The sequence below is a fragment of the Medicago truncatula genome, chromosome 8, assembly GCF_003473485.1.
Source record: "Medicago truncatula cultivar Jemalong A17 chromosome 8, MtrunA17r5.0-ANR, whole genome shotgun sequence".
NCBI classification, from domain to species: Eukaryota; Viridiplantae; Streptophyta; class Magnoliopsida; order Fabales; family Fabaceae; genus Medicago; species Medicago truncatula.
In genome coordinates this window covers 9938033-9963733 of record NC_053049.1, presented here as the reverse complement: position 1 = coordinate 9963733, position 25701 = coordinate 9938033, and the positions used below count along the sequence as shown (strand labels likewise).

General features: G+C 33.0%; 1 protein-coding gene and 5 non-coding genes across 6 annotated transcripts; 2 read left to right on the top strand and 4 right to left on the bottom strand.

Annotated features, from left to right (window-relative positions):
• Positions 1–14: 14 nt before the first annotated feature.
• Positions 15–6847, bottom strand: LOC25500693 (dynamin-related protein 1B). Its single transcript, XM_013589175.3, has 16 exons — positions 6634–6847; positions 5386–5449; positions 5139–5243; positions 4819–4920; positions 4660–4710; positions 4490–4551; positions 4216–4306; positions 3478–3542; positions 2782–2976; positions 2542–2661; positions 2388–2458; positions 2055–2280; positions 1491–1541; positions 1143–1371; positions 522–661; positions 15–415 (listed from the first exon to the last, which is right to left on the bottom strand). Exons 1-16 carry the CDS (start codon positions 6760–6762, stop codon positions 284–286), a joined length of 1833 nt encoding a protein of 610 aa, XP_013444629.1. The 5' UTR covers positions 6763–6847; the 3' UTR covers positions 15–283.
• Positions 6848–17118: 10271 nt separating this feature from the next.
• Positions 17119–17282, bottom strand: LOC112417608 (U1 spliceosomal RNA). The gene has a single exon (XR_003008209.1). It is a non-coding gene; the product is annotated as a U1 spliceosomal RNA (small nuclear RNA).
• A 1404-nt stretch (positions 17283–18686) lies between these two features.
• On the top strand, positions 18687–18771 carry TRNAM-CAU (transfer RNA methionine (anticodon CAU)). The gene is given in 2 exon segments: positions 18687–18724; positions 18736–18771. It is a non-coding gene; the product is annotated as a tRNA-Met (tRNA).
• A 110-nt stretch (positions 18772–18881) lies between these two features.
• TRNAD-GUC (transfer RNA aspartic acid (anticodon GUC)) lies at positions 18882–18953 on the top strand. Its single transcript has one exon. It is a non-coding gene; the product is annotated as a tRNA-Asp (tRNA).
• Positions 18954–23169: 4216 nt separating this feature from the next.
• LOC112417586 (U1 spliceosomal RNA) lies at positions 23170–23330 on the bottom strand. The gene has a single exon (XR_003008188.1). It is a non-coding gene; the product is annotated as a U1 spliceosomal RNA (small nuclear RNA).
• A 2210-nt stretch (positions 23331–25540) lies between these two features.
• LOC112417597 (U1 spliceosomal RNA) lies at positions 25541–25701 on the bottom strand. The gene has a single exon (XR_003008198.1). It is a non-coding gene; the product is annotated as a U1 spliceosomal RNA (small nuclear RNA).

Below are 25701 nucleotides of genomic sequence, written 5' to 3'. Positions count from 1 at the left end.
AAAAAGAACCAACATAGATGAATAATGCATTATTAATTAACTAATGACAAAGTAATCAGTTAAATACAATTGAAACACATCTGCAACAAAACCATAAACCTCTCATTAGGCCAGTGAAATTGACTTCACTATCACTGTCAAAAAACTACACTCTTCCTAATCTTATTCAATAAATAATTGAATCATGAACAAAAAAAAATCTCCCTAAAAATAAAATAATAGAGCCTCTTTGCACTAAAGCCCTCTTCTTCAACGAATTTCCAGAACTTGAACCAGTGGCCGTCTACTTATTATCCCATGCAACTGCCTCGATATCTGATTGTGCACTTCTGTACAGCTCAAGCCTCTTTGCAAGCGAGGTTCGACGCTGCATAATTGCTGGATCCTCATTCAACAATGAAGCTAGTTGTTTTCCCTGCAAAAGTAATACACGTAAAACAAAACTCGGCTCTTTTTTTTTTTATTATCAGACATCATGCATATGTATTTCAATCATCAAGGAAACAAGTAAGAAAGTTTACCTCCTTTTTTCCTAAATCTGTAAAGAAGTGATCCAATAAACTGCGTTTAGCTTCGCGCACTTGACAATATACTACGGACTTGGGAATAGTGTGTCTGAGAGTCCCACATACCATGTTCACATAGGACAAGACTGTCGTAGCTGTTAACGTACAAAGGAGTCTCAGTAAGGAATAAACCGGGGAAAATGACGCCTCTAATTTCACAAATATGTGTGGTGTAGTAACGTAATATATGTTGAATATATACTATAATACGTGGAGAAAATCGTCAATTTTGTTCTCAAACTCTCGTGTAATTTGGTCTCTTAGATTAATGAAATTCTAAAATCATTCTTAAAATAAAAAAATGCTCGATCACATTAATGACAATTTTAGGGACTAACCGATCCAAAATAACTAATGTAAATGAAATTTTCGATTTCAACAATCATTTTAAAATTTTGTTAATTTCATAACTATTGTCAAGAGCTGCAATTTTAGGGACTAAAAACTGTGATATGCTCATGACATGTATGTTGTGGTGGCTAATGAACTCATTTATTATTTACTATTTGAATTAATGATAAAAGATTGCAAAGAAAATAAAATGTTCTATGATGTTCTTAAATTACAGTTGCTTACCGATTCGACGAAGATAAGCATCGTTATATCTGTCAAAAAGTGAGACAGTTGGATTTCCACCCTTCTCTGCATCTTGGGGAAGTTTGCGAAAAAATTCAACAGTCAAATAACCATATTCCATGTCTACCAACAACAGTGTTGCTTTCTTACTTTCTTCTTTCATCCTCTCCAATGATTCAATAGCTGCGCTTCCGAGTTCTGCTTTCAAGGTCGGATACTGCTTTAATTCCTACAATCAACAGAAAACTGCAACAATTAAGATACTAAAAAAAATATACCAACTTCTGAAAGCATAAACATGTAGCGAACTATGCATACAAAAGATGAAACAATTAATATAGTACTTGCCATTGTCTCACTCATAGACTTATGAATCAAATCCTTCAAAATTCCATGAACCTGAAACATTATAAAAGTAATGTAGTAAGTGAATAACAGAACACAAGAATAAATTTTATATCTATTTTCTAATTTCTAAATTTAACTTCAACTTTGCCTTAAATAATGTAATCCAGGCTAAGCTTTTACAGCTGTTAACTTTCGCAGGGAAAGAAATGCAGATTTTCTTTAAGCCTAAATGCCAGTAACAATCTGATTTTTTTAGCTACTCGTGTAAAAAGAGCAAGGATGAAGAAGTGAACCGCAATTTTCTCACTATAGTTTCTTTAAAAGAGCATGTTCAAAATTGGAATGCACAACCAAGGTTTTAAAAAAGGTCTGCATCCACAATTTTCACCTCAACGTCAAAGTTTTTTATGTATCTGTAACCACAATGCAACCATAACTATAGCCGGTATCTGATTGGATTTTTCGCTATATCAAGGGCAGCGCCATATCAGAACTCTAACTTCGGCTGCTATTTAAAACATTGCTGATAGCAAAAGTAGATTAGTTTTTTGTATAAATATGTACCGCGTCAACAGCTGCTTCAGCAGGCCCCCTAATAGATACTAAGCAAGACTCAATAAGACGCCGGTATCCTTGCTCAGGAGCTATAAGATGAGGTTGATACCCGTCAGCTTCAGTTATTAGTTTCCGCACATTGTCCATTGATAGATGTTTGTCAAACTGCAGTCTTTTTAGAGCTGCTGGAAATTGATTATCAAATACTTGATAGATTTTCTCACCGCCAGACCGTCTGTGGATAATAAATCATTTCCAAAGGTTAAATAGGATCTCTCTGCTATGAAATAATTATACATTAATTCATATTATAGACTAAGTAACATAGGAAAAGGATTATACATGCCATCAAGACGGTCCTTAAAAATTTGATCAAAGGTTCGACATATTTCCATTATCATGTACAGCTTCCCCTACAAATGGAGAAAGAACATAAATTCTTCATTCACTTGTAAATGTGAAAGGGAGAAAGAGGAGTGGAGAAGAAGTGGCTTACTCCGGTATCAGCAGCAATAGGTCTTCCAATACGGTTCAATTCTGTCTCCAACTCAATAATTGTCTTGTTAATAAGTGATTGAAGTCCTGGGATACGAGACTTGATGACAGTTTCCAAATGCTAGAAATAAAAGATAAAAAAAGAAGTTAATCAACTCAGTGATTTTGGAAACTATAACTTGTTCCTCGGGAAATGTCGATTGAGTTTTAAGTATTACTTTATGATCACAAATCGACATACCTTAGATAGAACCTTTCCTAGATGCACAGAGCCCATTCTCGGAGCTAGATGTCTATATTCTGGGGTATTAGCAAAATACTCATTTTCTCTACGCCGAGCAGCAATCATGTCAACATTTTTGTTAATATCAGCTTGGGAGCGATTAACAACACCAATCCAAGGAAAATTTAGCTTAAATGACTTCCCTTCAAGGATCTAGAAAAGGAAATTCGAGGAAGTCAGTTTATAAATTTGACAGATTTGACCAGTGATTTAACTAGATGCCGAAATCTGAATTCCAAAGTTTGTGTGATTCGTAAGTTCTATCTCAATTGTAGAAACATGTAAAGGCAAAATATAGGCCAAAACATAACAGCATCCAAAGAAGTGAAAGATATTTTATCCCCGTATATTCCATTCCACAGTGTGTAGATATCAAAGTATCCAACAGAAGGAAAACAAAAGTTCTTTCAATCACCAAATGATGTTACCTATTTGACAGTTTCCTACTTGTCTACCTATATCTTACTGTTTACTTAATAGTTATACTCTACGAAGCATAGAGTCTAACACAGACACACCATATACGACACAGACATGTCCACACCACTAATGGTAGTATCAAAGGAACGTCAATTCAAGGGAAAAAATAATTCCTGAGGCAAACTTTTCAGTGTAGCCCACAATTTTTGTATTGAGAGGGGACATAATGCTTACATCCACTGCATCAGTGCCCTTGTCCATAAGATCAATCTTTGTCAAAACTCCAAATGTCCTATCTCCTGAAGAAAAAAAGTCAAACAATATTCACAAACTGATCTTTATCCAGGCATTATCCGATCAATTGCTTGTAATAATAATTTAAGTTGTCAGCTTATATCCGATCAGTTACATAGATATTAGATTAAATGAAGTTATAATGTACAATCATGAACTATTCCTAATGAAAACCCATTTAAACATGATAGAATATTATGGTATCATTTGATCCATATAACCAACCTCGCCAACTGTATCTCTCAAATTTCATCTACTAGTCTGTGTATTTGACGACCTTGTTATATTTTATAACACCCCATCCAAATCATGCCAAAAATTGTATAAGCATGTAATTTAATACAATATATATTTTAGAACTATAACTACATAGAATCTTTGTCACATAATTTGGTGTTCAACCAAGCTAAATTTACCTCTTTTAATGCCAACAATTATATTATCAAGCAAACTTATATCTGATATTTTATACGAATATGATCCAAGTTTCCCGACACAAGAGACATGATAACAATGTGATTTGCTGTGCAGTAAAAGTTATGAAGCTATGCTTTTATTTTAAACATCTATAGTTTCAGCTTTAGCTATTTTATGAAATTAATACAGTTAACTTCAGATAACACATTCCTCCAAACAATTACTTTATAAACAAAATTATGGCCAACAGCTTATTCTCACCTTTAGGATCTACTTCACGGGAAATCTTAATTGCATCTGAGGTGGCAATGTCTTGATTAGCAGGAGATATTGCCAAAATGATGCAATTCGGCTGCAATAAGGAATAAGTTACGGTACGTTCATGAATGGCTTAAATTGAATATGAAGTTTTGTGAGCATAAAGCTGAGCTTTTAATACAAGTCTTTAATTATTGCCTTTAACATTTTTCACCTCATAACAAATAAATGTTCTCATATGCATCAGAAATCATTTAGTTTTATATAGAATCATTACCTTTTCGATAAAGGCCCGAACCATATTTTCAATGTCTTGCACAATGCTCTCTGCTTGACCCTCTGCAATTTCCAGGCAATTGCAGAAATTTAACCCCATATTTATAATGTGGTGGTTCTTAGAAATTTAACCAACAAAGTAAATGACAATATTAGAATGAAAAAACTCACCAACTGCGACTTTTGTAAGTCCAGGAAGATCAACCAATGTCAAATTCACAACTGCCAAGCAACAAATTCAATGCATAAAATTGAGACTCAAACAATAACATTTATTCCTTTAAAAAAAAAAACAAAATACCAAGTACTAATAAGCTGAATGTAGCTCACCGTGAGGGGAGTAGATACTCAGATGGATGGGAACGGATGAAATACCCTTGGAGCGACCTGTTTCTCTATCAGTCTCATCAGAGATCTCCTGCCTAACAGCAGCTACAAAACAGGCGAAATTAGTAGCTACCGGAGAAACAATAGCAGTAAAGAATATTAAAGAAAATGCAAATATAATAACATTTCCGGTACGCAACATTTGTTTTAACCAAAAATGGATGAAGTTACTAGTTAGTTTTCGCTATACCTTAAAGGTATTAAGTGTAATGTAAGTAAAACCATAAAGTGAGTGAAAGGAAATCTTTTATGTATGAGAATACCAAAATCAGTAAATCTTTTCCTTGGAGCATGCATAAATTCAGCATATTCTCTCCCTTCATCAATCTTGTGAAGCTGCAAAACAAGAGGACGTCGAGTAACAATCCCTGCATACAGAAACGGGGTTAAGTTATCCAAAACTCGTATCATGGAGAGCGAGAAAGAGGAGAAGCAAACCATAAAGCTGTACAGTACATGACTAAGTAAACACATACACGTATATATACATCAATTAGCAAATTAAATTACCGGATCCACGAGGTAAGAAATCCTTTCCAACAATACTCTCCAACACTGAAGATTTTCCAGAACTCTGCAAAATTAAAATTAACGGATAAATCTACTTGAATATGTTCATTTGAAACATGAAGATAAAAAGGAAACACTAATGTGGAAAAATATTGTAGTGTTTTAGTTTTAGTGAGACATTTAATCAGATTTCATCATCTTACCACATTATAATATAATTTCCACAAATATGTTATGTTGTGACTATATGATATAATATATGATTAAATATACATTTAAGTATTGTTTACGCTGGAAATGTATTTGTTAAACTCAAAAGAAGTTGATTCATCTCACTGTTTATTCATCTCAGTATTTATTCATGTTGTTAAAATTATATGATAAAATACCTATGAAGCATTGACACGGACAAAAACACAACATTGATACCGACAATAATTTGAGAAAATAGAACAAATGAATGTAACCACTTGTCATACATAGACAAGGACGCTTTTGCAATGTGTAGTGTCGGTGCTACATAGTAAGAAAACAAATGATAAATAGACAAAGCACCCAGTATATAAAATCCGAATACAAATAGATTTTACATGATTGGATAAACAACTTATTTGTAGCTTATAGCACAAGCACTTATCATGATACACGCTTATGTTTGAGCTATTTCTATAACAAAAGATAAAATAAAGTTTTATTTTTCCTATAAGTTATAAGTTGTTTTCATAATCTATCTTGGAGAACTTATGAAAATAAGCTGAAAACTACTTATGAACAATGCCATAAACTATTTTCATAAGTTCTCTCAAACGGTCTAGCAGAACAACTCACGTAAATTAGAAGTACCATTGTGATCGGGATCATTAGGTAAAACAAATAACAAAAGAACATTGCATTGTAACATTTTACAAACCAATACACTCCTAATTAACAATAATGAAGAAAAACAACTTCCGAGAATTTCAATTTCAATTCTAAAATAGAAATAGTGAAATCAAAAGAAAATATTACACTAAAAGAACGGTCACATAAATTAAAATTTGAAAATGAAAAATTGACACACACCAGACATGACACTCACACATAAACTTAAAAATTTGAAAATAATAATAATTAATTAGACGTAATCATAAGTGTAGATACCACATGTTGGACATGTCGGACATAAGACATGCTTTCTATCAGAAGTATCAGTGCATAACAAGAATCATTCATTCTACACCGTAAAAACTTTTAGATCGAGAGTAACACCTGTCCTCCAACGACGGCAATGGAGGGAAGAGCGTCCCAAAGAGTAGGCAAAGCGCTCTCCTCGCCGTGATCGCCGAGTGCGGTGCAAGCTCTCTGTATTTTGTTCACCAATTGTATGAGATTCTCCATTGTCTCTCACACGAAGCTTTTCAGATTGAATCACCAAATGAAGAAGAAGAAGAAGCTGTTGAAAATTTCCAAATGTTAGTTACAAAATTTCCCGTGTTTTTTTCTGTTATATGTTTATTGACTACATTGCCCTTACTTCAGTGGTCCCTACTACACTTGATACTGCACCAACCTGAGCCGTTAGATTGATATAATTGTTTTTTTTAGGGAATAATTGTTTTGTTTTATTATTCTTAAAATTAATTTTTTTTGGTTACATAAAGTTTAGAGATCCAAGCGTAGTTATAGATTATCTATCAGAATGTTCTCACATTGACGTCCTAAAAAAACAAAAAGTTCTTACATTGAAAGTGAGAATTGAACCCACCACCTTTCATTAACTCATCTCTTTATCAATTGAATCAATCTTCATTGTTTTCTTAAAATTAATCTAATAAATAAAAAAAATTATGTTATCAAACATCATTTATTTTGTTTTTGGTTTTACGATTTTTTTTTACGTTTTGTTTTTCAACCATTAAATCAATCTAGCGATAGTGTTAAAATACAATAGAGACCAATGAACGGGGGGTCTAACTCCAAATTTGTATAGAGTTTAAAGAAAATGCACTAGTGCAAATTGGAGATTGTGTTTGGTGGGGATGGGAAATATTATTTTAAATATAAGTAGTTTGATTGATTCAATTATTATGAAGGAAGGAAAAGGGAGGGGATCAATAAGATACTATGAGATGACCAAGTTGTAGAGACAAAGGAACTTATGCAATGGAGAGGGTGTCCAATCCAACAATTGGTCCTTAGATTGGATGGCCAACCTAAGACTCACATAGCTTCTGAAGGGTAAGTCGGTCATCACACACCATTCTCCACTCGTCATGTAGAACGGTTTGTATCATATCCAATTTTTGCCACCTAAGGATATAATATACCTTGAAACTCATGTCTCCTATGAATCTGGGCATGATAATAATGGGAGAGCCCAGGAGCGGAGAAAATCTTAGAGGAGACACTAAAAGAGGGACTTAATTTCTAGGGTAAGAGATCATTCACTACACAATCAATGAAAAATACTAGGGGAACACAAGATTGGACACTCAACATTGTATAATATACGGTTGAGATACAATTTTAGCCTTTCTTTTTAAATACTTTTTCCCATGCATTTGACTTTCGTGTTTTGTGTTGTTGTTGTGTACAATGTCTCTACATGTTGTGTTCAAATAGTATGGCTCCATGATCAAATACCTACCTTAAAATGTTAAGCAACCACATTGAACTAGAGGCTAAACTCTAGTGTTGTCTTACTAAATACTACCTTCATTCCTTTTTAATTGTCATATTTTAACATTTTACATAAACCAAGACAATCAACAATTGATATTACTTTTGATGCAATAAGTTATACTTTTACCATAATGACCTTATTCATTTAATATCTCATTTCATATATTTCTCTCTCCGCAATAAATAACTAAGGACAATATTGGTAAAACAACATTTAATGTTGCATTGAACTTTGAAAGTGACAGTTAAATAGGAACAAAATTTTTCTCCAAAAGTGACACTTAAAAAGGAACGGAGGAAGTAATACAATTATGAAAAATACAATTATACTTTTTTTTTTATCTTCGTTGAACCAAACAGAACCCTAATGAAAATTTATCATATATATTGTCACATAAAAATAACTATAATATTATTGATTCTCAAGTGTAAAACTAGTTTTCTATGCATAACAAAGCCCCTTTTCTCATAAGAATATATTAAGGCAACCTAACTTGCAAATTCATAAACAATTCTTTCATCTTAATAATATATTTTTTTACCAAATTTATCCTTGTCTTTAACTATGAACATTTTAAATCAAGAATGTCATATTTAAGAAATAGAGAAATTTTTATTTAAAGTATGATATTTAATTTGGCACCTGAAATTATACTAATTTTAAAGAGAATTTTAAAATATTTATAATATGGAGGACTTGATTGATATGAACATACCGTCTTACATTTTTAGAGACCAAATTGAATATCAACCCTATTTTTGATATACATTTGTCCCGCGTATGATTTTTATAATAAATTATAATTAATATATTAAAATTTAGATAAATACTTATTGATTTATTGATACCCTCTAAATTATACTAATTTAGATAAAACATTTACTTTCACGTTATTTCAATTTAGTCTTATAAAAAGAAATGAAATCCTAGGGTTGTGACATACTCCAAGATACATAACTAAGGTTTAAGGAAAGGATTATATTCATAAAATTAGTTTTTTTCTTTCTCAATTTGGGGTACTTGAATCGATTCAAATCCAAAATTCTATTCTTCGGTACTTTAACCTCAATTTCAACTAGAGGAATGCTAGGAACGCCCTCTTTTAAACATTTTTTCTAACACTCACTCTCTTATGGGATGAAATTAATGTGTGTCCCACCACTTTAAGTGGAACTCATTTCCAAAGTGTGAGATTCACCTTGATTTAAACCAATAAAAAAGTGAGTGTTTGAGATAGTGTTGTTAGCACTACTCTTTCAAGTAACTAATTAAAATACCAAACAACATCTGATTTGAGAAGAAAAAAAATTCCCATAAAATTTAAAATGTCTAAATTATAATTATAATTTTTATTTTTGGGTTTAAGTATACAATTAGTTCGTTTTAACTAAAGAACATGCATAGATACAGAAATATGGTAGAAACTCTTACCCAAATTGCAACATGGATTACTCCTACCAAACTTAAGGTAATGCAACATTTATTGTATCTATTATGTAAATAATTTTGTCTACTTTATAATGGTAGAAGTTTCACTCTCAAATGATATTGGTAGCAATTACAGGTCGCATAATTTTACTTTATGTCTTAGCTCACTATACTATATGAATTTGTTGCATCTTCAAGTCTTGTATGACCCATAAACCTATTCTAAAAGTCTTGTACACATAACAACAAATTATATAACATATTAATCAAAACATCAAACGTGTAATTTGCATATTCATCATGTAACAATTATCAGTCTAACACTAATATGAATGCACCATGATTTTATTTCAAAATTAGAATCCCCAAACCCAAAATGGTAAACAAAATGTTTTAGACTAACAATATATCTCCATCAAACTATATGTAACTTAATCTTTATTTGTTAATAGAAATTAATTTATTAATTATTTAGATGTTGATAAAAATTCTCTTATCAAAATTGAGAAACAATGAGTGATTATCTGTTTTACACTTAAGTTTCAAAGGAGCACATGTTGATGAGAAATGCTAGTAACATTTACTTTTCAACACTCTCTCTAGCACTCATTTTTTTATTGGATGAAATCAATGCATGTCCCACCACTTTGTGTGAGTTCAATTTTCAAAGTGTAAACCCACAATGATTTAAACCAATAAGATAATGAGTATTTAAGAGAGTGTTCAAAGAGAGTGTTGCTAACGTTACTCTATGTTGATTAGAGCCCGACAGCTATAAGGTCAACAATAATGATAATATTTAAAATATTTAATATTAGAAAGGATTGATAAAAGACATTGTTAAAAAATAAGAAAGTTGTAGCTCCAATAAAGCACTTGACCCTAGTCATGTTTTATATGTTGGTGTAATAGATTATTTTTATCTTCTTTAGCTCTTAACTTCACAAGAAAAAACACCAGTATCATTACAAGATCATCTTCCTATAATTTTTCGAAATCTTCATTTGATCATAACTACTATTCTTTTATTGTTTTCTTCAATGTTGAAAGTTCTTCTTCGAAGACAATACAAGAACTTCGCATAACAGATACCAATGTTGGCGAGAAACAAATGATTTATGTTGCTAACCCTATACCTATAAAAAGGTTCGATGTCAATGTTACCCCAAACAAATAGGTATTCCATGAGAAGGAAGAGAAGGTAATATTCAAGTTAATGATTGGAGCTGGAAGAATGACAAAATTAAAGGTCACTTTTATGTATCTATAGCTTGGATAGATGTGAAACATGTGGTTAAGAGGCCTATCGTAGCCAACACCCTTAAATTGAAACCCTACATTTATATATTGTTATGACGATAAAGAGGTTATTAGCATATGAATTAAGTGAAAAATGTAAACTAACTAAGGAAATACTTGATGGAGAATTTCGAAAATAAATGTTTGGAAAGTTACATTTGTTCAAGTAGTTATAAATAGTAAGATTCATAAAATATAACAAGTTGATGGAGAACTTTGTTGTTGTGTTTGTTTGTTTACCCTTAACAGGATGTTGTAGGTTTGAAAACAACTTTCTATAATTTTTAAAATTTGTTTGTTAAATAAATTGAATTGACGGACAAAAACAAAATGTTCTAGTCAATAATCAAGAGATGATGTTTTTGTGTGAGGAGTGGAGGAAATGAAATGGAAGAGGGAAATGAAAAAATTGTGGCAAAAAACTAAAGGAAAGTGGGAGTGTGTGTGAGCGTGCGCATTAGCATGCGTGCCTATGTAAATTTGTGTATAGAGGAAAATGAAAAATTGATCTGAGGAAATTGAAATTTTGGGTTAAAAAATTACTAAATAGAGGTGGGACGGGGAAGTGTTAGATTAAATTTGGTTAATTATGTCAAATCTAAAATATTTATAAATTTGATAAAAGGTCTTAAAATATATTCAAATTTATAAATAAAATATGTATAAAAATTATAACAGTTGTAAAACTTTTTTTGTTTGGTGCAAATATAATTGTTTTACACGAAGCAATGTCCTCAATTGAAATCATAGTAACAGATTAGCTACAACCGCAATATTTGTAACCATATTTGCATATTAAAACCGTGTTCACCATAATTCCTTGGTCTTAATCCATTTAATGAAGCATGGTCAACTTTGAGTTTGGTCAAGATACCAACTTGTAACACTCCTATTTCTATTAAAGCAATTAAACATGCGAATAATACATTTATTCAAGAAATAAAGGCTACGTCATCATCCAAAATTCAAAACCAATAAGCATGTATATAAACCTCAACAGTAGCAGCGGAAAATCTGTTCCATACCCTGCACCCAAGTCTGTACTCCCTTTGGATCGAACCTCCCTTTGAAAGTCGGTGGATTGTTCCTCAAGAACCTATCGAGCCTCCTCTCTTCGGCCTCACCTTCATTTCTACGGTTAGCCACCGCATTCTCATTCGACTGGGCCAACACTTGTGCCATAGTCGCTAAAGCTTGTGCAATTGCCGCATCGTCTCTACCACCTGCCATCTCAGCACTACACAACCAACTCACTGATAAGAAAACAACACAACAAAGCAAATGTCGAAGGTACTATGCTACCACTCGCACACAACAGGGAAATACAACAAGTATTAGTCTAGACACAACTGACCATGACTCTGATACCAACTTGTAACACTCCTATTTCTATTAAAGCAATTAAACATGCGAATAATACATTTATTCAAGAAATAGAGGCTACGCCATCATCCAAAATTCAAAACCAATAAGCATGTATATAAACCTCAACAGTAGCAGAATATAAACCAGAGTAATCCAAATATACATGTCATGAATCAATAATTACATCAACATAGATGCATCTCAAAAATCCCAACATAAGGGTAATCTCCAAACATAACAAAAGTCCAAAATGACTAAAATACCCTTCTAACACGGAAACCCATGAAAATACACCCAATGATGAATAATCACACACGAGCACATATAACACATAATAAACGTAATTAAAATAAATCTAGCTAAAAATCGGCCTTCCAATTTTTTGTGGTTGACTTTTTAGTTTGACAAGAAAGTGAAAGTTTAAGTAATAATGGGATGGTTATAATTTCTTCAAAATTGGAAGGTGAATTTAAAAATACCAATGATTTATATTTTTGCAAAAAAAAAAAAATCATTGGAGCTAGCATCTTAAACAAATTGTTCTTGGAATTTTTTTTATCATTAATACAACAATTTTTTTTTCTTGAGAGCAATCATTAATACAACAATTGTGAATACTACATGTCATACATATGATTAAGAGACCCACACTTCATTAACAACAACTTGAAATCAAGTTGATGGTGCATTTTTCTTTGGTTATGTAAATCGAACTACAAAAGAAATAATTACATTGTCTAGAGTAGCTATGTACAAGATTAGATGGGAAAAACCTATAAATGTATTTTTATCTAATGTAACAGCTACAATTGATATCGTAATATTAGACGGTGTTAATGTTCTTTTCGATATCAGTAAACTTAGGTGTTGTATCTTTGTATAAAGATCCAATTGCAATAGCCACTTTTGTAGCAGCAGGTAATGTGGGTCAGTGCTTTAAAACTCTCATTAATGGAACATCATGGATCTAAATTATTGTTACTGGTACTTTGGATCGTGAATTTTGTGTGATGCTTACACTTGGTAATGAATTATCACTCGTTAGTTTGTCTGCCTATTTAGAAAATTTATCTGCTAACGATTTTTCAATTGTTTTCATGAGTATGTGTGACAATGTTAAAGAATTAAACAATGTGAATAGAAAAATTGTGATTTGTGAAGATAAGCATGGAAATCTAATTAATCAAGTTTATAATATTTCTCAATAAAATGTTATTGGAGGTGTTTTCATATCAAATATCTCATACATTAATGATCCCGATTAAAACCCTTAACGATAAGTTCAACAATTATGACAACATTAAACATATTTAATAATACTAAGAATTGTATCAAATACATTGGAAGAGGTAACAAAGTTGGAACCCCACTTGCATTGGGAGGTTGTGTTGATCCTTGTAGAGCTCTGACCTTAGTCTTGTTTATGATGTTGGTGTAAGACATTATCTTAATCTTCTTTGTGCACTTAACTTCACACCAAAACCTCATTATTATACAAATGATTTATGTTACCAACATTATACCTATTAAAGGTATTCATGTATGTGTTATTCCAAACAAGTTGGTGTTCCATGAGAAGAACGAAAAAGTAAGCATCAAGTTAATGATTGAAGTTGGAAGAAAAACAAAATTAAAGGTGACTTTTCAATATCTATAACTTGATATATGTAAAACATGTGGTTAGGAGACCTATTTTGGAAATTCTCCAACAAGTATTTCCTTACTTAGTTTAATGTTTTACGTGGAACCAAGGTTATCAAAATCGAGATCCCACTAGAGATCGTTGAGGTATAGAAAAAGCGTAGATCGTAGGATCGTAACAGGGATCGTAAGATCCCATATAATAGACAGAATTATAAAAAAAACTAAGAAAAATAACCTTTAAAAAAAACTTATATTAATCATAATTCTCATTATCTTAAACATCTAAAAACATTGATACAAAACAAAGCATCATCCTAAACATCATAAAAATAAAAAATAAAAAACTTATTCAAGAGGAAGCACAAGCAAGAGAAATTTATAAAAGATGAAAGGGAATTGATGATAATTGAAGAATTACAATTTCACAAAAGATGAAAAAAATTCAAAATTTTAAAGAAATTCCCAATTTACTAACCTAATTATTGAATTAAACACTAACAAGTCCCAAAACTGAAATTAATGAGTGAATTTGGCCTTTTAGAGTGGAAAACGGGTCGTTCCCGGCCAGAATGGGGTTGGGCTCGTATTTAAAAAAATCGGGTCAAATCCGAACAGGTCGGGTCAGACGGGTCGCACCCGAATCAGCCACTTTCCCAGACGCGAAAAAAATCGCCGATTCAACGTGTTTACGCGGCGCGCCGGCCGCTCCTTCATCTTCTCTGATCTTGGATCCGCTCCAGATCGGTGGAGGCATCATGACTCGCAAGATCGTACGATCTTGGGATCTAGATCGCGATTTTGACAACATTGCGTGGAACGTTTATGACATGCCCTCATGTTGCTGGTGTTGGAGCACTTTTGAAAGGAGCACATGCTGATTGGACCCTGCAGCTATAAGGTCAGCAATTATGACAACATCAACCATATTTGATAATGCTAAGGAACATATCAAAGACATCGGAGAAGGTAACAAAGTTGCAACTCCTCTTGCATTAGGAGCTAGTTATGTTGATACTACTAGAGCGCTTGACCCCGGTCTTCTTTATGACGTTGGTGCACAAGATTATGTTAATCTTCTCTATGGACTTAACTTCACACAGAAACATATCACTACCATTACAAGATCCACATTCAATGATTGCTCTAAACCTTCATTGGATATTAACCACCCTTTTTTTATTGCTTTCTTCAATGGTGGAAATTCTTCTTGGAGGAGAATACAAGAGTTCCACAAAACAGTGACCAATGTTGGTGAGGCATAAACAGTTTATGTTGCCAACATTACTCCTATCAAAGGGTTTCATGTCAGTGTTATCCCAAACAAGTTGGTGTTCCATGAGAAGAATGAGAAGCTAAGATTTAAGTTGAGGAATGAAGTTGGAAGCATGACAAGATTAAAGAAATTGGATTTCGGATATCTAACTTGGATGGATGTGAGTCATGTGGTTAGGAGTCCTGTTGTGGTCACCACCCTCAAATTTAAATCCTAAATCTATATATTGTTATGATGTTGAAGAGGTTTTTATTTTTGAGAAATGATGTTGAAGAGGTTATTACCGATATATATTGTTATGGTTGTTGTGTTTGTTTGCCCTTAATGAGAAGTTGTAAGTTCGAAAACAACTTTCTACATTTTTAAAATTTTGTTTGTTAAATAAATTAAATAAACGGACAAAAACAAAAATATTAAATTAACAGACAAAAATGTAAAGTTTTTTTGAAGCAGACAAAAATGTAAAGTTATTGTCAGTGGGATTAAGAAATGGCGTTTTTGTGTAAGAGATGTAGGAAATGAAATGAGAAAGGAACTTAAGAATTTTGATGGAAAAATGAAAGAGGGAGATCATATGAATCAAAGGATCAACTGAGGATTATCTATTTATTTAAGTTACACAAAAAGAAAAAAGTGTGAGTGTGCGTGTGCGCGCGTATGTAAATTTTTGTATGGAGGGAAAGAGGACAAGCACCTATCAACAAACCATTGCAACTATTATGAATAACTGTGAACGTTATTACTAATTAACTGTTCGTTGTAACCATTGTTGAATGTACTTCTAAATTAATCATATGAAAATAGACATGGAAAAAAGTAGAAAATAGACACAGAAATCATATTTTTTGAATCAAAATTCTGCGAAAATAATTCTAAGTTAATCATTTATTCTTTTTTTAAGGCACGAGAGTAAATGAGAGAACTTTATATTGTGAACTATAATTGATCCTTGGTGTGAATATTCAACTCACGAACTCACGATCAAGGATACTTTTTAAAGTATCCTGATGGATATTCACTAGCATCAGGGTCGTCCCTACAAAACTAGAGGCTCGGCTCTCGTAGTAAAAATAGGTCCCTAATTAAAAAAAAAAAAAAACACAATTTTTTTAAAAGATTAATCTTCTATTTAAATTGAAAATAACACTCGTATAATGATTATTAACCACCAAAATCAAAATTACCAATTATTTTTACTAAAGATGTGCTTTTTTAACTTAAAAATAGAAACATGGAATCTGATTTTTTTACTTAGAAATTGAAACATGAAACATGTTTAGTTTTCTTTTTGAGTGGGGGTGGGGATATTGAGCAATGATTTTTTTCTTGAGGCCCATCACTTTAGGAGATCCAGCTCGGTTGAGCTCTTTGCACTCCCAAAAAAACGGCCCCTGACTAGCATATCCATTTGCATCAGGTTGACATAAACTAGTGGGTGCTAATCGGAACTAAAACTTAAGTGTGTCGACACACGTTTTGAAACTTTTATGCTTCATCATTATCTTCTTTTTGTTCAAGTTTTGCAGCAATAGTCCAAAATAAGTTCTAACGATTATTCAATAAATAATACTCATTTCTAAGTTGACTAAAACGGTTTAGTAGAATTCACTGATATGTTTTTGTTATAAATAGACAATGATAATTTTTATTGATTTGCATTTGCACGTACCTTTTAACAAAATGATATTGAGGGTTAGATAGGAAGAATTTAGTGAATAAAACTTGAGGATGCAGAGCAGAATCGTTGTGGGTGAACATACATATCATACATTAAGGGTAAATGGATAGAGCTAGCTTGAGGGTTTTCAACAGAACTTTGAGGACAGAGATTAAAATGCTTCTATTAAATTATCTTTTTTTTTTTTTTTTTTGAATAATGTTACATGAGCATCCATGTCTATGATATTTGTTGTAAAAATAAAGTTATATTTAACTAAGTATGTTTATCTAATTTATTAATGGAAGGATTTTCTATCTTTACCACATTATAATAGGATTTTCTATCTTTTAATTATGGAGGAAAGCGAAGCTACAAGATAAAAATAAAAAAATCTCTAGCAGAAGGGGGGCCACGCGAACGCAGGCCCCCACAGCAACAAATTATAATGTAGGCTGCTGTTCTACTTGAGAACACCTTAGGCAGACACCCCTCCAAAGTGCAATGGAGGTCACCAACCTAGGCCATAGACCTTCATGATCGTCCATTGACCCCATCCAGGTAAGTATTTTATAATGATGCAAATACCTCTTTATTTATAATCCCCTCAACACTCCCACATGTGAAATTTGAGCGATGTGGGACAAATAATACGCTATAATGAACTTGGATAACTAACTAAAGTCTCACATATTTTATTTGTGTTACCAAACGAAACTCTTTCCTTGGAAACAGTAAATGATTATGAACAGATTACTTCTGTGATATCAAATTCTCGTAAATGTATCTTTGAACATACAAGGTTCTATATATGATCAATATCTTACTGGTTGGCATATAGATAAATCATGTATGATATGCATGATGTGTCGTTTCCTCCTTACATCTAACCTATGAAGCAAATATACTCTTCGGATAAGGCGTCTCCTGGTGTCGGATATGTATCATGTCTGACACCGACACAACATTTTTTCTCAAACTATTATCGATGTCGACGTGTCTGTGTCGTGTCTGTGTCTGTGTCTGAGTTTGTGCTTGATAGCATCTGATTTATGTAAGATGTGTAATTTCATCATTTTCCAGTTATTGATTGTAAAGGGCAAGACACTAATTCATAGATTGGATTCTCCAAGGAAATTTATTCTTCATCTTCTATAGTCTTTACTAAGGCCACCAACTCTCAAAGCTAGACTAGTGACTAACCTCTTTGATCTCAAAGGGTGTGGGCAGGGGTTGGCAGACAAAGATTTGCTGTCATAACCTCTATTCAGAATGTATACAACCAACATGTAATTAAGGGATTCATGCACTTTATATAAGTAATTAAGGGACTCCAGGAATATTGCACGTTCAACATACTCCTCATACCTTAGTAAAATTAGTATTTTAGTACTGTGTTTATAACAACATGGTTATACAAATAGGGTGACATTTATAGTGCACAACTAAATGTTTTTGTACCGGTACAAAAATGGTTGGAAATTGAAGTGCCAAGATGATGAGCAATTGTAAGTGTTATCCAAAATAGCATGATAGTCCAAGTGATATTGCAAGACACACAACAATGGATAGGTAAATCAGAAACTCTTGAGAATAGTGGCTGTGTTGGTATCAATCATTAGTCTTTCTTCTATTTTAGATGGAAAATGAGAAAATGAGGTTCTGCCTGGCCTTGAAAACAACACGCAGCGTGAGCTAACTCGCGCAGGATTAACACATGTGTGAGTTAACCCACGTCAGGGGCTTTTTCGAAAGTTTGGTTGGAAATGAGCAAAACTTGTTGAGAGAAGAGCTTTTTTCCCAGGTTAAAAGCATTAAGCCTGGTACTCATGGATTATTACTCACTTACCCCTTCTTAATTAAGAGCATAACATTTTGTCAAAAAATAAAATAAAAAATAAGAGCAATAAGTACAACACCAGATTAAATCGTTTTAACCGATGAGTTCTCTGACATTGAACAAAAACATCATTGGGGTGGTGGCGCAGTTGGCTAGCGCGTAGGTCTCATAGCTTCTGAGTGATCCTGAGGTCGAGAGTTCGAGCCTCTCTCACCCCAACAATATTTTTTTTGTCCTGCAGGTCCTTTAAACAAATATATAACTTGTGTTTTTATATTCAACCATCGTTTAGGGAGATGTATTGTTAATTTCTTTCAAGGATCAACAAGTCGTTGTAGTATAGTGGTAAGTATTCCCGCCTGTCACGCGGGTGACCCGGGTTCGATCCCCGGCAACGGCGTAAATCATATTTTTGCGATTTTTATTCAAGTCTATTGTTTTCTTCCCTTATATTGTCTTTCTTTTAGTTATCGATACCCTACAAATTATTTATTTGAGGGATGTGGCGACTTCTTTCTCTAGAAATCCACTATAGTCATATTGAACAAAAAAGATATATTTGTTTTGTAGAAGTAGAAGTAGAAGGAAAATGTGTATGAGATTTCAGATTAAGCTTGTTTGTGGTGGGGTCAAATTGAATGGAAACATAATTAAGGGTTAGGTAACGGTAGAAAAATTTGTAGACTGTGGGTTATGGAGTAATCTAGATACAATTTGTAAAAGAATAGAAAATAAACGTAGAGACAATTAGTGGTAATAAATAAATATAGGTTACAAACACTCACAATAGATACAAGTATATAGAATGAAATATAATACAATGGAATGAAACAAAGGGATAAAATGTTTTGTGAAGTGCCACATAAGATTTTTGCTGAGATCAAGAGTCTGTTTTAATAGATAGATGGATTACATTCTCTAACTGAGGTTATTTCAAGTTACAAGGGTATGTGCCAACATATAGCAGATTTTGGCATGTTACTATAAGGAAAATGATTTTCTTCAAGATAACATAACATTTTCTAAATTATTATTTTGAGTTAGAACTATCAACTATATGCTAGCACATATAAAAAAATTCCATGTTCCTATTATCACCAAGGATGGTGAGAAATTCCTGGAATTGCATATGAAGTTAAAGCAAAGCTAAGAATGAAACAAGAAGAGCCATCATCATGAAGGAGCAATGGCATAAATATATACACAAACACATTCATTTGTTTCTTTGTAAGATTTTTTATTCTTTTTCTAAGCAGAAGAATTATTTTAACAAGATCGTTTTCTGTAATCTGTAAATAGGAATGAAATCATCTTCCTTGCCAAGCAAGTTATCTCTGTGCATCTGCAGCTTCCTGTGAACTCCAATGGATCTTATATGTATTCAAGGATTTGCAAATCAATTGTCCCAAAGTTCCTGTCATTTATTCTGATAATCAGGGTGCAATCCGCATAGCTGCCAATCCTGTCTTTCATTAGCGTACAAAGCACTTGGAGATAGACTTCCATATTGTAAGAGAGAAACTTCAAGCCAACATCCTCAAGTTACTATCAGTCTCATCCAAAGATCAAGTTGCAGACTTTTTCACCAAAGCTTTGCTTCCACAACCATTCAACAATTTGCTATCCAAGTTGGGGATGATAGATATCTACCAGCCTCCAACATGTGGGGGGATATTACACCATGAGCTAAATAAGACTAAGAGAGATAGTTTTGATCAATAACTTGCAGTACAAGTTATCTGAATGTAGGACAATAAGTGTAGTACAATGTAGCTTAGCAGTACCATAACAATGTGTGTGTATATGTCAATTGTACTTCAGATTTAAACATTGAATAAGATGAATACACTTTTCCCTCATTTCATATTACTTTACTTTGTGAGTTGTTGCACTATCAACAAAGGTTGTCTTGTTAGCTTGGTGTTTTAATAACTACACTTTACTGTCATTTACATTAGACAAGAAAATATATAGCTGCAAAAACTTAGTAAGTACTTGATTGAACTATACTAATTCAATAGCTTATGAAATATATCTCCAATGAATTTCATAATCTAGTATATCTCGATTTCCAACTCTGAAATTCTTAGTACTAAAAGATTTGTTTCTAACCAATATATAGTTGTCTCAAAATTGATGATAGTGGGTTTTTGAATTGAGTGATTGGCCTCTGGTAGTGGGTTTTTGCAAAATCTGTACTATGTATTGCATATTGTGGTCTGTAAATATTTTGACATTTACGGCTGCATTTGCTTTATTCTGTAATTTTGCTCAAAATCTAGAGGTTGTAAACTGATGCAAGTTTAGGAATTGAGTTTGTAGAACCTAGAAATGGAAAAGGTGAGACGGTAGTGGATGGATATTGTTGATGTTTGATTGTCCAGAGTAATGGTATGGCATGTGAAATTTCTTTTTGATGAAAGTCTATTGTAGAGCCCTGATTATATTGGAACACGCAGAAATACAGCTCACTTTCTGTTGCATATTTATGAGTCTATGAAACTTCTGAATTCAATTAGTCCTGTTTTCCATTGCCCCGACTGATAAGGCAATTCTTTTCGTCAAAACTATATATCTTATGCTTTCATTTAGCCCTGTTTTAGTGTTTTCTATTTTCCTTGTTTTGGTTCATAATATTTTTGATATGGTGAATTCTCTTTTTCTTAAGGTTCTTTGGGATTTAGTTTACACATCAATAACTTCGCATCTACTAGTCATGTTTTTTGACCATTTCTTTATTAAGGTTTTGGTGATTTTAGGATGCAATGGAGAAAGTGATAAAGAAAAAATTTGCTAAAGCGGTGGTGCCTGCAATAGATGTTATGTTTCAAGCTTTAAGGTTTGGAATTGCGTTGCAAAATCTATACTAGCTGTGTCTGTTTTGTTGCTCTCATATAATGATATAATTATCTGTCTTCATACTGCTAGTGAATTTGGAGCTAAAATCGTGCCCCCAAAAAGAATTTTGAAGGTTCTTCCGGAACTCTTTGATCACCAAGATCAAAATGTCAGTGCATCCTCTAAATGGTTGACTCTTGAACTTTGTCGCTAGGTCTGTAAAGATAATGTAAAATCAATCTTATTTGAGAAAATGAGAGACACAATGGTAGGCTTATCTGGTCTTCTTAGTGATTGATTTGTTATATTCTCCTCCTAATGTAAATTGTAATGTATCCAATTCTCTCTCTTTCTTTCTGTAGAAAAAAGAGTGGGAAGCAGAAGTTGTAAATGTTACGGGAACAGCAAAGCCAAGCCGCAGAATAAGGTAGATATCTGAATTTTCAGTGCATTGAGAACATCCTTTTTATGCTCACCGGACATTGCCATAATGTGTGGCAATCCACGAGCATTCTAATTCTTTTTTCTTCGTATCTTCATTCTCTACGTCTTTTTTATTTTATCCGTATTTCCATTTTTCTTTTTAAGATGTGATATTTGTATATGTTATGTATTTTTGTTTTTAAATATTTACCAGAGATTTGTGCATTCAGATGTCATAATGCGGTTTGGACCCTTAGACAGTCTTTAATGCTAGTGCTCAACATGAAAATATTGTACAGACTTAAAATCGTTTTTGTCAATTTGATGGAGAATGAGCAATGTGGACCTAAGTTTAGATCTATACTTATATTTTACTCCTTTAAAAAGTATAGCCAAAATTGGTAACTCACTCTGTCGAATAAATCTTTTCTGCTGTTTTGTTTGTCTTTTATTTAGTTTGTGGCTGCTTGAAGTATATGCATTTGGCTGTTGTGCCTTGTCTTTTTCTTTTTTAAGTTTTTGAAGACGATACACCGTTCAAATAAAAAAGAAGAATATGCTGCTGAGCTGAAGCCGTCATTTAGTTTCTTCGTGCATATTTCAATTCCGTAGTACCAATCTCTAAAGGAGCAGATTACGAATTGGGCCAGGTATAAGGGATTGTGTACTGCCTAGCTGAAGCTCCAAAGTCTTCACCAGAAAAGGAACCGTTGGAGGCTGATATCAAGAAATTCAGGACAATCATGAGAATCAGAATGAACCCCTCAATTGCTAGATTTATATCCAAAACTCATATATACTTCCTTTTTCCCATCTTATGGTCATATTACACGATTCTCTTCCACATGTGCATTCTGCTTCTTTTTCTTTAGAAATGTTGCAGTGTAGTGCAAATTAGCTATTTAATGAGAATTTATCATATGAGATTGATTTTTATGTAGTTGTACTAACAGTAACATTGCACATGCATCCAATCAAATTATGGATGCATGTCTAATAAATTTACACAGTCAATGATGTATTCAAATTAAATTATTATTTGACACATTTATTAATATTTTAAATGTAAAAATATTAATTACTTAATTTTAAAAATCATAAATTTGCTAACTGTTGATAATTTAAATATATTAACTTGAATCTAAAAAAAATCAGTAATTGAATTTATTTTTAACATTTGAAATACTGTCACTTTTAACAAATATAATAACAATTAATCACTAAAAAAATGATTTCATCCACAATTAGAGATGTAAATGAGTATAACAAAAATTTCTAAATTCTCTTGAGCAAGGTATTTCATGCTCTTTAAAAACAATACAATACCTCAAAAAAAAAAATTAAACTATTATTGGAAGAGGGCCGCGCGAACGCAGGCCCCCACAGCAACAAATTATGATGTAGGTTGTTCTACTTGAGAACACCTTAGGTAGGCACCCCTCCAAAGTGCAATGGAGGTCACCAACCTAGGCCATAGACCTTCATGATCATCCATTGACCCCATCCAGGTAAGTATGTTACAATGATGCAAATACCTCTTTATTTATATTCCCCTCAACACTGCCACATGTGAAATCCGAGCGATGTGGGACAAATGGTGCTATAATGAACTTGGTTAACTAAACTAAAACCTCTGATTCATGTGTGCTACCTAACGAATCTTTTCCCTCAGCAATGGTAAATGACTATACACTTATTCACTTCTTGTGTATTGAATTAATACAATTCATTTAGCTTTTGCAAAACAAATTATAAGCACTAAAATTTGAAGAATGCTATGTTTTCATTCCCAAAGTACCCTGCATATTAAAGAGTAAAACAAGTACGTTCATTGATTTTCCAAGTTAAGACCATAGACAATGATGTTTAAATATCCAATTTTGTTAGCTGCATGTATCATGTTTAAATATCCAACCATGGACGCCACCATCTCCGCGTCAAAACAAGACCGGAATTCGACCAACACCAGCGCTCCTCTCTACTCCAGCAACGGAACCCAGATTCTGGCAAATTTCCAAAGCGGAACTCACTGAACGTCGTGAAAAGGGGCTTTGTTTTAACTGCGACGAAAGGTTCTCTCAAGGACATCACTGTAAAGGATGATTGCTCCTCCTCATTGCTGAAGATGAAGGCGACATCAATTCCATATTAGGAAGATTTGGAGAAGGATGGACCAACAATATCGGGAGAAAGAAATATGTTTGAGCTGCAAATTTGTTTGTAATACGCAGTCCAAAAATATCCTCCCCTCAATTACATTTTTCGAATAAAGATTACATGGGAATAGACCAGTTAGAGGACAACTCAATGGTCGACCAAGAAAGTTACATACATCATTTTCAGCACGCCTATAAGCAACTAAGGCATCCAGACTCAACTTTGTTACCATATTGAGTGCACAGTTATACTATGTGATAATAGTTCCTCTATCAAACTGTCTAAAAACCCAGTGATGCATGGGAGATGCAAACATATAGATGTGAGATACCACTTTCTCAGAGATCTTACAGAAGAAGGAGTGGTGAGAGTACTCAGGAACAGATTGCAGATATTATGACTTGGCTTTTGAAGCTGGAAACCTTTTGCAAATTGAGGGAGAAACTAGGCATCTGTGAAATGTCTTAATTCTTTGTGATATATGTCTGTAAACTAAATTTGTTTGTCATAAGGTTCAGTTTAGGAGAGTAATTGTTAGGATATGCTTGTTACAAGTTAGTTAGAAGTTAGTTGTGGAAGTTACTTAGCTCTCAAGTAACTCAGTTTGTTGTGTACTCAGTTTGCTATATATAGGAGCTTTGTATCAAACCATAATTCAATAATGAGAATACACTTTTACATAACACAACACTCGCTCCAGCAGATATCGAAACCTATGAGGTCCATATCTGATTCAGTCTGAGTATAAGCTAATGTTCTGAAATGAGCATGTTTGACGGTGATCATCGAACTGGTAATTTCTGAGTGTTACTTATACATATTTCAGATTTATAATATGAAACATGTTACTTTTGTTTGGACTATTTTAAAATTCAAAAAGTTTTGAAACGGAAATTACAATAATTTAATGTCAAAACACATGGACTTTGAGTTTTTAAATATTCCGATTATAAATCCACTTGGGTTGGTCTAATGGTATTGGTTTGGGACCTTGAAGTGTGCTCCTCGTCTCATGTTTCATTCTCTCCACGACCAATTTGGGTGGGTTAGCTTATCTTCTTCAAAGACCCTCGCATCCGTCAATTTGGTTAGTTAGTGTTCCTCTTTTTGGTTAGTTAGGTTTTTGCATTTTGTGTGTTTGAATTTATAATTTGGTAGGTCATTTAAAAAAAAAAAAAACAGACGCATGTGCAAGAGATGAGAAGGCACTCGATGCGTTGATTGCTTACTTGCGAGATGCAGATGCTGACGCTAGGTGATATTGGTGTTCATATTTAATTGCATTTTTGTTTGAATGTAATGAATTGTCTCATCTTACTAAATCATGAATGTTTTCTTTGTACAACAATTTTAATTGAATTTTGGGGCAAGTTGTTTGGAAACTAAGTTTGTGATGCTAGTTGTGGCTAAATGTCACATAATAAGGCAAATTTAACTTCTTAAAAAAAAAAATCAACTTAAATATTTTTTTTTTCATTTTATTGATTGTCGGATCAGCTGAAGCAATTGGAAAATATTTTTGCAAAACCATGATTAATGTTTCTTAAAAAAATAATTAAACTATTATTGGAAGGGGCCGCGCGAACGCAGGCCCCCACAGCAACAAACTATGATGTAGGCTGTTCTACTTGAGAACACCTTAGATAGGCACCCCTCCGAAGTGCAATGGAGGTCACCAACCTAGGCCATGGACCTTCATGATCATCCATTGACCCCATCCAGGTAAGTAT